A 12105-nucleotide genomic window follows, 5' to 3' on the forward strand; every position below is an offset into this window, starting at 1 on the left:
TCTGCTAATAATACAAATTAAATTGTCGCTCAGATGGCAGAAGGTCGGCACAGCCCTGCCTGCCATCTGCTTTGGAGTACTAGTAAAGTGAGCAGAGCGGGGAGCCTCCACATGGGGTTGCAGGCCGAGGGTGGCCTTGAGGGCTGAGAGCGACAGACCGCACAGAGGTAATTACACCCTGGCTTGGCCTGAAGCCTGTTCTAAAGGAAGGGCATTATTTATTTATTTATTTATCTATCTAGTTTTCTTCTTTTTATTGAAGTATAGTTGATGCACAATCTTTTTTTTTTTTTTTGCATAATCTTATATTGGTTTCAAGTATCCAATGCAGTGGTCCACCACTTACCCACATTATTAAATCCTCACCCCCACTAGTGTGGTTACTATCTGTCAACATAGGAAGATGTTGCAGAACCATTGGCTGTATTCTCCAGGCTGCACTCAGTGTGCTTTAAAAAGAAGCAAAGTGAAAAAACTAGAAAAAATGCAGGTAGAGGAAGTCTTTCCAAGTGAAAAAGCCATGAAAGAGGCCATGAACAGCATCACAGGTGTGGTCATGGAACCCCGAGTGCTTCTGTGGGTCCAGAGGGTAAGCAGAGGTCAAAGTGAGACACGTGGAGGTCGCCGTCATGCAGAGGCCTGAACTTAATATTGAAAACGATAACCATTCAGGGCAAAGAACACGAAGAGCCCCGTGCACACAGGGGAAACAGTTCAGAGAAGAGGAAGTATGCATGGTTGAGGCCTAGAAAGTAGCCTGCAGCCTCACGGATTCCCAGAAGTTTGTGTTAACAGAAGGTGCCGTCTTTTGTTGAATTAGTAGGAGGTGTTAGATTAAAAGCGATCATGCTGGCTGGCATGAGTTGTGCGCTCCAGCCGTTGGACGTCCTCCAGGAAAGCATGGCGGTGTCTGCCCAGTGCTTTAGGGATTTCCGGCAAGAGGAATGTGATTACATTAAGTAATAGTTTAGCAGTATGCTCAACTATATAAATGTGTTCACAGAGATAAACTTGTTCACAAAATTAAAATTGTGAATACCCATTGTGAGAAAGCGTGCACATGTGTATTGCATGTGCATGTATGATATACATCAGACCTGTGGTCTGTGTGTGTAATGCTCGCCTAGGTGATATAAATGAAACACATGAAGAAAGAATACAGGGGGCTTCTTGTGTTGAAGTTAAATGTAATTTCTTACCTTTGGATTTTTCTTCATTTTTAATAATTTGTTTTCATGAGCATGCATTACTTTTGCGATTATCAAAGCACAGTCTGCCTTAATTTGGATATAATAAGTGTGTCCCTTCCTTCTGGAACCTTGATGTGTTCTCCTCTGCAGCCCACTCAGGTCCCCGGCCTGAGTCCTCCCGGCTGTCCCCACTGGGCTCAGGCAGTGGGATCTGCCGGCTGAGCTCAGCTTGCTTCCTTTTCCACCTCGCAACCAGCCAGTGTTTCCACCTAGAAAAACCGGGTTGGGGAGCAGGAGCCTGGTGCCAGAGTCCATGCTGCTGCCCAGCCTCGGCAAACATGGCACCTTCCACGCCTCAGGTCCCAAGCAGACGCTGCAGGCTCCTGAGAGGCTGGAGTCAGTGATTTCTCTGTCACTCAGGGGCTTCTCTAGTTCTGTGTTTCAGCAAAAAGCAGGCAGGGCAGTTTCTGCAGACAGGGTGTGACTGCACTGCTGGGTGCAGAGGGAGGCCCTGCTCACGCACAGGTGCTCAGCAATCGCTTGGGCCCAGTGAGTCCTTACCCGGATTTCGCTTCTCACTGATCACTCTGCCGGGTCACCCCATCACACCTGCTTCTCAGACCAGGGCAGCGTGGCCCACTCAGGCTCCCCCCCCCAGGCAGAAGGAGCCCCCTGCTGGGGATGGCCAGCACACAGAACGGGGAGGTGCTGCGGGGCTACGCTGCCACCAGCTCCATGCTCGGGGCCTTTAGCCCGCCCTCCTCGGGCCGTGCCTTTGGAGCGCTGTCCTTTCATTCTGTGGTGTGCAAAAAGATGCATCTCGGGGGCCTGCTGGTGCAGAGCGCTTGGGAGCGGGGGGACAGTGCATCCCCACTCTCCTGGACTTGATGGTCTCCCGAGACAGAATAGGAGGCAGACGGGAGGGAAGGTAACTACAGAACAGAGGATGTGGAGGAGGCTCCGAGACAGCAGGGGACGTGGCAGAGGGAGGGGCGAGGAGGGAGTTGGTGGGCCCTGCAGTGATGTGTGGACGCTGCCACATGGCTGGATAAGAATGTCAGTTAGACACAGCCTATCCTGGGGGGTGATGGTGGTGGAGGAGGTGATGAGACTGTGTGGTTACGATGTGGAGGTGGTAGTGACAGTGGCAGAGGTCGCATCAGTGGCAGCTGGCTTTTACTCAAGAGTCCTTGTGAGCATCACAGATCTGGACTCCGGGCTGACAAGAGTCGCACTGGGCTGTTCAGTGCTGCTGTCAGCATCAGCGCTGTAGTAAACAGGCATGCCCTTGTTCTCCGTCCCTGGAAAGGGGCAACAATGGTCTTTGAACTAAGTCCCCAGGCGCCGTTCTGCCATCTTTCTAAGTAAGCCGTGTCTACGCATATAGTCTGTATTTCCCTTTTGTGGTGTTTATTTGGCAAACATTTGACGTTTGCAAAGCCGTCTGGGTGAAGAACCCTTACAGACAGCTGATTCCCCTGCACTCTCAGCTCGCTGTTATTACACCTTCCCGGGCATTCGGTTCTCTGTACTCCTTCTGCCGTCCTGCTCATGATCTAACTTAGGTGGACACAGTGACAGGTACAAGTGGCATTAGGTTTGTGGATGAGAATCAAGACACTCTGACCTGGTGGGAGGGACCACGTGAGTCTCAGTGTGAGGTTGGCACGCTGGGGACCGTTCAGTGTGGTTTGGTGGGGCAGGGGTCACTGTATCACAAAACTGACAAGTGAAAGTATCTTTACTTGTCAAGTAAAAAAGTGAAGTGTTTAAAGTATGGGTATCTCGTTTTTGGTGATTCCTTGTAGGAGAGGTTCACCATGCTGTATCTTATGCGTTCATGGCTTGAAATAAGAAGATACACTGCAAATTCATTGACTGAAAGCACATTCGTATGAGCAAAAGAGGCAGACAATAGACTCCACCCTCGGGGGCAGTAGATGTGAGGGGCAGGACAGATGTGGGATGATACCCACTGTGTGCAAGACTTTTGCACAAACTCGAAAGGAGGGAGATGGACGAGGATGAAAAAGGATGAGCCTGGATAGGGTTCTGGAACCAAGGTTGCAAAGCCAGTCCTGAGCAGGGCCAGGCCAGAACCACTGGGTGCCTTTGCGGGACTAACAGGTCAGCAGGTGGCCCGCATTCCTGGCTCATGGTAGGCTCTGCTTGCTCGTAGGTCCTGGCTGTGAGGATCGATGACCTGGACCACCTCCCAGAGACCACCACCATCGATGCCTCCTCCATCGGCATCGTCCAGGTGAGCGCAGAGCCGGCCCTGCAGGGGCGCAGGACCTTCCAGGTGAACAGACATCTGCGGAGGGGCTGGGGGGTCGGGGCGCATGCAGGTGGTGTAAGGATCTCCACCTCACATTTCACGGTCAATTCGTTCTCTGTGATTTGGGTTGGTCTTATTCCGCACAGTAGTTTGGAACATCTCCTGGTTTCTGTAAAGTTTCTAGGACTTCAGTTTTCTGAACATTGATGTATCGCACTGTGGAGAATAGTGGAATATTAAGAGTTCTCCAGAGAAAACGGGATCATTAGGAGGGTGTGTGTGCAGAGAGGGTCAGGTTTGCTTTGAGGAACTGGCTCATGCAGTTGTGGGGATGGTATGTTCAAAGTCTGCAGGGCGGGCTGGCAGGCCGGAGACCAGGGAGGAGCTGGCGTACCTTACTGGGGGCCGCGCTGCCTCCTCCTCGGGGACTTCAGTCTTCTTCCTTAAGGCCCTCACCTGCTGGGCTGAGGCCCACCGACATCAGAGAAGGAGATCTGCTTTACTCAGAGTATACTGATTTAAAGGTTAACCACATCGAAAAAGTATCTTCACAGCAACATCTTGGCTGGTTGTTTGACCAAACATCTGGGCACCGTGGCCTGGCCACATTGACACGTAAAATTTACCCTCACAGATGGTTTCCACAAAAGCTTGGCACAGTTAAGGCACAAGCAAAGTACCTAAAACATATTAGGTGAGCTTACTCTTTAAGGTGATGGGTAGTCAATACCTTAATAAACATGGCCTTTTATTATAAAAGGAATACTTCATGCTGTCTTCCTTTAAAATGGTGTTTATACCTGTGTTTTGAAATGGTGCTTTGAGTGCTGTGCTTCGGTGCTGGGCCGTGTGGAGTGGCCCACCTCCCTGCCGTGCCCCAGAGGCCCACAGCCAGCTCTGGTGAGGGCAGGCCCATCATGGCCCTGCTCTGGCAGGCTTCCTCTGGGTCTGATGCCCACTGGGGTGGGACCAAGTCACATGGGATGTCCCTGGAGGCCCAGGAGTGGTGGTGGGAGACCAGGGTGGAAAGCCTCACTGGCCACCACTGCCCAGTGGCCTCTGAGGCTGAGTAAGCCCAGCCACAGAGTTGGCCTCGGTGTGGCGGGGTACCCATCGGTGGTTGCCTCTACAGCCGGGTCCTTGCCGTCCCCGAAGGAGGCAAGCGTACAGCTCCTGTGGTCAGGCCCGTGTTGATCCAAGCTTGTTTCTGTAGGGCGTCTGTCTCAGCCTGTTCCCTGGGAGCCCTGACGTGAGTGTTCCCAGCTGCAGGCTGAGCTCACCAGGGCTGGCGCAGTAGCTTAAACTTGTCTTTAGAGATGTTTGTATTTCAGCACTAGGTAAGGCTGTTAAAAATATGACTTGTATGTCATTTCCTTCACTTTTTAAAAAAAGTGAAACCAACCGGAGCTTATCCCAATCCTTAGAAATGCAAGTGAGCACAGAAGCTGGGGCCACCACTTCCCAGTGCTCAAGGGCCTCGCTGCCAGCCAGGCGTGTGCCCGGGAGGATGCTGGGAGCACACTGGCCACCATGGGGACACTGCCCCTCGACCTTGGTGTCACTGAAACCTGTTTTCCTGCAGCCTGAACTGAGCCTGGAGCAGGAGGAGTTGGCTGAGGGGAAGCACGTGAAAGCCCCCCGGAGAGTTCACAAGCGGGAGCAGAAGCCGGAGGAGGAGGCGGGGGCGCCGGGGGCCGAGGATGCCACCTTCAGCGAGTACCCAGAGAAGGAGCCTGCGTTCCCGGGCGGCGTGGGGGACGAGACCGACTCTGCTGTGCAGAGCATCCAGCAGGTGGCCAGCAGGGGCCTGGGCACCCCCAGGAGGCTGCGGCCTGGGCCCGTGAACCCTGCGCATCTGCCTGCCGCGTGTGCAGCGCGTGGGCGGACCCTGGCTGCAGACAGCATGTGCCCGTCATTTCCCTTAGCCTCGCGCACCTGACACTTAACTGATTTAGAGGGAGATCACACTTGTCACTGTGAATAACAGCATGACATTGTAGCACGTTAAGGACAGCTGTGCCCCCTGGCTGGGAACTGGGTTGTCTCTAGTTTGGGAGATTATGAATAGCCGAGGTGTGTCCCTTTATTGTGGAGGTAGGGTACATTGCTGACAGGTGGGGTCAGGTTACACCAAATGACCCGGCCAGGGTGGCTTGGGGCAAGGGAGGGATGCATATGGCCAGTCTATCTGCTGCTTTTAACAGAAGCTTCTAGTTTGCTCAACTTCAGCACTTTGGGTTTTTGAGGCCCCAAGATCTTTAATCCATGTGTCTTATCACTGCACACCTGGCCCGAATTTGGAGATGGGTGATCTTAATTGCAAACATTTCTTGCATTTATTTGCCTTTCCATCCCTCCCCATGGGAAGGAATGCTGCTTTTATTTCTATTTGTCGACCATTGCTACTGTGAATTTGTTTAATGCCCTGTTTTAGCTTCAGAGTTGGGGTTTTCCTTCGCCACCGGCAAGGTGCTTTAGAGGGGGGATGGAAGATGAAGAATCCGCTGTCTGTCTCTCATGACTACTTCCTTCCTTTTCCTCTGGCCAGTGAAGTCACTGTTTCTCAGTTCTAGCTAAGTAGTCTCTGTGACTGTGTGTGACTTGTTTCTCCTCTTCATAATTTTTCCAGGACAGAGTTAACTTGGTTTAGCCATTCACCAGAAGATGTCTTGCGTCTCTTCCTTTGGGCTGAGCATGTGACCCTCCCAGTGCAGTAACACAGTGCCTGTCACAGAGTGCGGCCTGGGAAGGTTCTTTCGTTCTCCATTTTGCAGAAACTATTAACTGTTTTCTGTTGTGTGTGACTCTTGCAGGTGGTGGTGACTCTGGGTGACCCAAATGTGACCACTCCATCAAGCTCGGTTGGCTTGACCAACATCACCGTGACCCCCATCACCACTGCAGCTGGGACCCAGTTTGCCAATCTCCATCCGGTGGCCGTTGGGCACCTAACCACCCCAGAACGCCAGCTGCAGCTGGACAACTCAATCCTGACCGTGACCTTTGACACCGTCAGTGGCTCTGCCATGTTGCACAATCGCCAGAACGACATCCAGCTCCACCCCCAGCCAGAAGCCTCGAACCCTCAGTCCGTGGCCCACTTCATCAATCTGACCACGCTGGTCAACTCCATCACCCCCCTGGGGAACCAGCTGGGTGACCAGCACCCGCTCACATGGAGGGCGGTACCCCAGACTGACGTACTGCCACCCCCACAGCCGCAGGCCCCCCAGCTGCAGGCCCCACAGCCCCAGGTGCCAACCGAGCAGCAGCCGCAGCAGATGTACAGCTATTGAGGCGCCCTGAGGAGCACTGGAGAGAGAACCACAGACAGGTTTTCTGTTTATTTTTGAGGTCTGTTTGCTGGATACCAAACAAAGGAAAAACCTTGCATCACAATGTAAGTAAGGGTGACTGAGCTTTTGCAGAATTCCCTCCCAGACACCTGGCAGCCATTAGTCTGTCAGCTTAACTCCACAGGCTAGCTGCTCATGGGGGTGGGGCCCGTGCCATGTCTTAGTGAAGCAGGCGTCCTGGGCCATGGCACACCTCCGCCTCCCCTACCAAACCCTGGTTAGGCAGACCCAGGATTTGGAAAGTGAAACATAAAGAGAAGCAGGATCATAAGAGGCAAGAGATACATGATTAGGAACATAAGCGTCTGCTTTATTTTTTCCTTTAGAGTTCAGTTACTGTGTTAAAACAGTGTTCATGGGTGGCCATTGCTCAGTGAAGCAGTTTCTCCTTGCTTCTGGATGTATTTGGGGAATGAGCAGGTAGAAGTTAAAGGAACGTTTATATTCTTTGGAATCTGAGTTAAGTCAAATTCGTTTTACAACTTTGGGCTGAAACCACGTGTGAGGTGTGCTGGGAATGTGTGCTCCTCCGCCTCCAAGGTCAGCAGGGCCAAGGGACGGTGCGGAGTTGCTGACTGAGGCACAAAAGGCCTCTTAGTAATGTGTGAGTTGATTTTCATTGTCGTTTTAAAAGCTTTTTACTTAATTTTGTGCATATGTTATGTGTTCAGGAGTCTGTTGTAGCCATGTTGTTTTTTATTTTGTTTTAACATGCTAAAGTCGTTTGCACTGTAGGACCATTGGTCCAGGTCCAATTCTACACAACTGCCCAAATGCAAAGGGGCACAGTGGTGTGCAACGAGTAAGCCTCGTGTCCCTTCTGGTGGCCCCTTCGAAGTTGTCTCAGGACCCTCTGCAATCCAAATGTATTTATTATGGCTGAGGCTAGCCAAATCCCCTCTACTGAAGAACAGGGAAGAAATTCATGTTTTTTTAATGTTTAAATTTAGTTCCAAAGGTTGATGTGTTTCAAGACCAATTTTCTATAAAAATATTTAATGAACTTTGGCTCTTTACAGTGGAAAACTGTAGGTTTTTCTGAAATTTAAAGATATTGTTTCCTGCTAGGCAGTAATGAAAGTGGAAGTTAGTTCACCAGTAGAAGCATTAATGCCTCTAATAAGTGAACATGCCGGTTAGCAGTCTCTGCTTCCCTGGGGCATGTGTATTCGTACACATGTACCATTTCGGAGGCAGTATGTGGAAGGGCAGGGCTCTCGGCTGCCCTCCTGCTGCTCAGGCAGGAAACGGAAAGGGGTGTAGGGAAAGGAGGTTAGTGTTTTAGTCTCCTGACATCGTTTAACACTGTCCAGAATGAAATGATAAATTTGCCTGCTTTTTCCTTGATTACTGTTTATCTTGGATCCTCTGTTTCTTGGGAGACCTTCTGGAAGAAATACTGATGGGTAGTGGGTAAATGAGACTAGAGTAATCTTACATTGCCAGTGAGGATAAGGGTGATTTGTTATGCAAAATGAACTTTCTCAGCACTTCACTTTATTCCAAACAGCAGAATTTTGAGGATAGGGCTGGAATTTGTTTTGTGCAATATATGCCTTTATGAACTAAGGGAGTTCTTCACCCATGTAGCACGTGAAAGGGGTCTTCCACATTCATACCGTCCACACTCACAGCTCATTTATACACTCCCATCTCTCACTTCTAAGTTGAATTAATAGTGGGAGATTATTTGACTTTTTAATTTATGATAATTATTTTTATGTTATTTATGTATATAATTAACTACTTTATACATAATAGTTTCATCAGATGAACTTGGGCTAGGGTTGGTATATTTTCTAAAATATTGTCTCCGTTCTCCAAATAAAAGTAGTCCAGGTAGCCACAGAACCATCAAGAAAGCTAAGGTTCATAAGATTTCTTTTTTAAAGTCATTGATAATTTCTGTTTGCATTTGCTGAGTACAAAGTGCGAATGACCAAGCAAAATAGCCAGACATTAAATATCTGCTCACATTTATCTTTTATTCCTCTTCCTATGAAATAAAGGCCTTTTAAATCACAGTTTTATTTTTTTAAAGTTGTGTTTGTGCCTTGAGTAAGAATGCATCAAATGTTTTTATAGAACCTAATTTCGGTTGGGTGACCCTGGTATACTACCACTGTTATTAAAATGCACAGACGCATAATAATACTTCTTGTTATAATAAGTGAGAACTCTAAATAAAAAGTAAATATACTCCTGAGTTTTCTGTAGACATATTTGGTCTTAAAAGGGTTCCTATCTGTGGCAAAGTTGGTTCATGTGTCTTAACACAGTTGCTATGAATTTGCATATAAGAAACTGGGGAGCAAAAAAAAGTGCCACTCAGCCAAAGTCCTTGACTGCAGGTGGTTCTGCATATATATCACTATTTACTGATGGGAAGTGTTTAATTTTTTAGCTGATCCCAGGTGCACAGCTGTGTCCAGGCGGAACTTAGATCAAGCTGTTGTGGCCACCAAGCTCTGTGAATCCTTCTTGGTTATTCTAAGTTAATAAATCACGAGAACTTCTTCTGGGCCTGTGAGGTCAGGAGGTCGTGTGTCCTGTGTCACGTGGTGGTGAGCCCTCAGAGGGGGCCCCCGGGGTGCAGCCGCTCACCTTGAATCTTGTGCCCTGTGGAGCATTGGGGGTGGGCGCTCAGCCTCTGGAGTACACACGGTGTCACCTCAGTGCCTAGTGGGAGACCGCTTTGGGGGAGAGTGGGAGGGTGTGGGAGCCAGTCACGGGCCCTACGTGATTTTCCAAGTCACAGTGTCCAAAGCCGTGAGTCGTGGCATTCCAGCCAAAGGCAGCATTGGTGGCTTAACCAATGGATTTTGAAAGGTGTTAAGATGGTTTTGAGAAGTTGAGTGTGTTTCATGTCCTCTCAGTTTGTATGGTGACAAAACTGGCCTATGCTTTTCAATGGCTGGCCTCTGCTTAAACTGTCCATTCCATGTAGTTGATACCCTATACATGGATATATAGGTGAATTCCTGCTGCCAACTATGTCTCGATTTCCCTCTAGTCCAGAACCCATAATGTTTTGGATTATTTGGAATGTTCCCTTAGATACTGAGGTATCAGAAGCTTTTATGTTTAATTTTTTTTATTTTGGTATCATTAATACACAATTTCATGAGCAACATTGTGGTTACTAGATTCCCCCCATTATCAAGTCCCCACCACATACCCCATTACAGTCACTGTCCTTCAGCATAGTAAGATGCTATAGAATCACTACTTGTCTTCTCTGTGCTATACTGCCTTCATTATGTGTGCTAATCGTAATGCCCCTTATTCTCTTTCTCCCACCCCTCCCACCCACCCTCCCCAGTCCCTTTCCCTTTGGTAACTTTTAGTCCCTTCTTGGGTTCTGTGAGTCTGCTGCTGTTTTGTTCCTTCAGTTTTGCATTGTTCTTATGCTCCACAGATGAGTGAAATCATCTGGTACTTGTCTTTCTCTGCCTGGCTTATTTCACTGAGCATAATACCCTCTAGCTCCATCCATGTTGTTGCAAATGGTAGGATTTGTTTTCTTCTTATGGCTGAATAGTATTCCATTGTGTATATGTACATCTTCTTTATCCATTCATCTACTGATGGACACTTAGGTTGCTTCCATTTCTTGGCTATTGTAAATAGTGCTGCAATAAACATAGGGGTGCATATGTCTTTTTCAAACTGGGCTGCTGCATTCTTAGGGTAAATCCCTAGGAGTGGAATTCCCGAGTCAAATGGTATTTCTATTTTTAGTTTTTTGAAGAACCTCCATAATGCTTTCCACAATGGTTGAACTAGCTTACATTCCCACCAGCAGTGTAGGAGGGTTCCCCTTTCTCCACACCCTCGCCAGCATTTGTTGTTCCTAGTCTTTTCTATGTTGGTCATCCTAACTGGTGTGAGGTGACATCTCATTGTGGTTTTAATTTGCATTTCCCTGTTAAATTAGTGATGTGGAGCATCTTTTCATGTGCCTGTTGGCCATCTGAATTTCTTCTTTGGAGAAGTATCTGTTCATATCCTCTGCCCATTTTTTAATAGGGTTATTTGTTTTTTGGGTGTTGAGGTATATGAGTTCTTTATTTATTTTGGATGTTAACCCCTTGTCAGATATGTCATTCACAAATAAATTCTCCCATACTGTAGGATGCCTTTTTGTTCTGCTGATGGTGTCCTTTGCTGTACAGAAACTTCTTAGCGTGCTGTGGTCCCATTTGTTCATTTTTGCTTTTGTTTCCCTTGCCAAGGAGATGCATTCAGGAAAAAGTTGCTCATGTTTATATTCAAGAGATTTTTGCCTATGTTTTCTTCTAAGAGTTTTATGGTTTCATGACTTACATTCAGGTCTTTGATCCATTTTGAGTTTACTTTTGTGTATGGAGTTAGACAGTAATCCAGTTTCATTCTCTTGCATATAGCTGTCCAGTTTTGCCCAGAAGCTTTTTTTTTTCTTAAGTTTTTCTTTTTAAAGGCAACAAAGAAGGTGCAGGTGGCATTTTTTTGCAAAGCTTAGATCAGGAGAAGAAGGACACAAAAAAGATGGGCATCTGGAGAGAGAGGAAACCTTAAGGAATGCCTGTCTTTGGGCAGGTGGTCTGCAATGATCCCTTGTTTTATTGATCAGATATTAGATTTTCTGATTTGTTAGGAATGCTCTCTTTGAAGTTATGAAATACCTAGTGTCATCCCATTCTAAGGATATGAACTCTGAGAACCTGTCCTTAGGAACGTTAGTCATATTTTAGAGTGCATCTGATACCAACTGATTCTCCTGCCAGGGAACAGGCTTTGTTCATTCCACATTCAACAGATCGTGAGCACCTTCCTGTAAGTGCTGGACCTTCGTGGTTCTCTTTGCACCCCAAGGCAACCTTTCAAGCACTCCAAAGGAAGACTCGGTGCCGTACACATTAGATTCATCAGTAGCCCTGTGTTTCATTGTGAAGTACAGATTGCCACATAATGATTTGCTCTGCTAACAGTCATCCATGTGATGTGATGAAGAGCTAACAAATCAAGCTGTAAATATAGTAGTCACATTATAGACAAATTCTAGTAGAAAGGGGGAGATGGCAGAGGCCCTGGCTTTCCTGTTGTCATTTTTACGTCTGACTTGAGTGCTTCAACGTCAAAGGGCCTCTAGTTCTGGAGTGACAGGCTCTGATGATCTTATTCATGTGGTGGTGCAGTCAGCAGAACTGTCCGGAAGATATAAGCCCTGGTCCCCTTGGAGGTGAGGCTTCCCCGGGGACTGTGACTCCTGTGGGTCCCACAGCCCCCTGGCACAGGCAGC

The 12105-nt window shown here is 48.0% G+C and overlaps 1 protein-coding gene across 4 annotated transcripts in view; it reads left to right on the forward strand.

Annotated features, from left to right (window-relative positions):
• The window catches only part of PRDM15 (PR/SET domain 15), a 77831-nt gene extending 68983 nt beyond the window's left edge, over positions 1–8848 (forward strand). For all 4 annotated transcript variants that reach the window (XM_073231307.1, XM_073231310.1, XM_073231309.1 and 1 more), the window contains exons 23-25: positions 3370–3450; positions 5051–5260; positions 6282–8848. In XM_073231307.1, coding sequence (XP_073087408.1) covers positions 3370–3450; positions 5051–5260; positions 6282–6764 — 774 coding nt within the window. In that variant the 3' untranslated portion in view covers positions 6765–8848. The remainder of the gene's footprint in view (positions 1–3369; positions 3451–5050; positions 5261–6281) is intronic.
• Positions 8849–12105: the final 3257 nt, after the last annotated feature.

Source organism: Manis javanica, chromosome 3 (assembly GCF_040802235.1).
Source record: "Manis javanica isolate MJ-LG chromosome 3, MJ_LKY, whole genome shotgun sequence".
NCBI classification, from domain to species: Eukaryota; Metazoa; Chordata; class Mammalia; order Pholidota; family Manidae; genus Manis; species Manis javanica.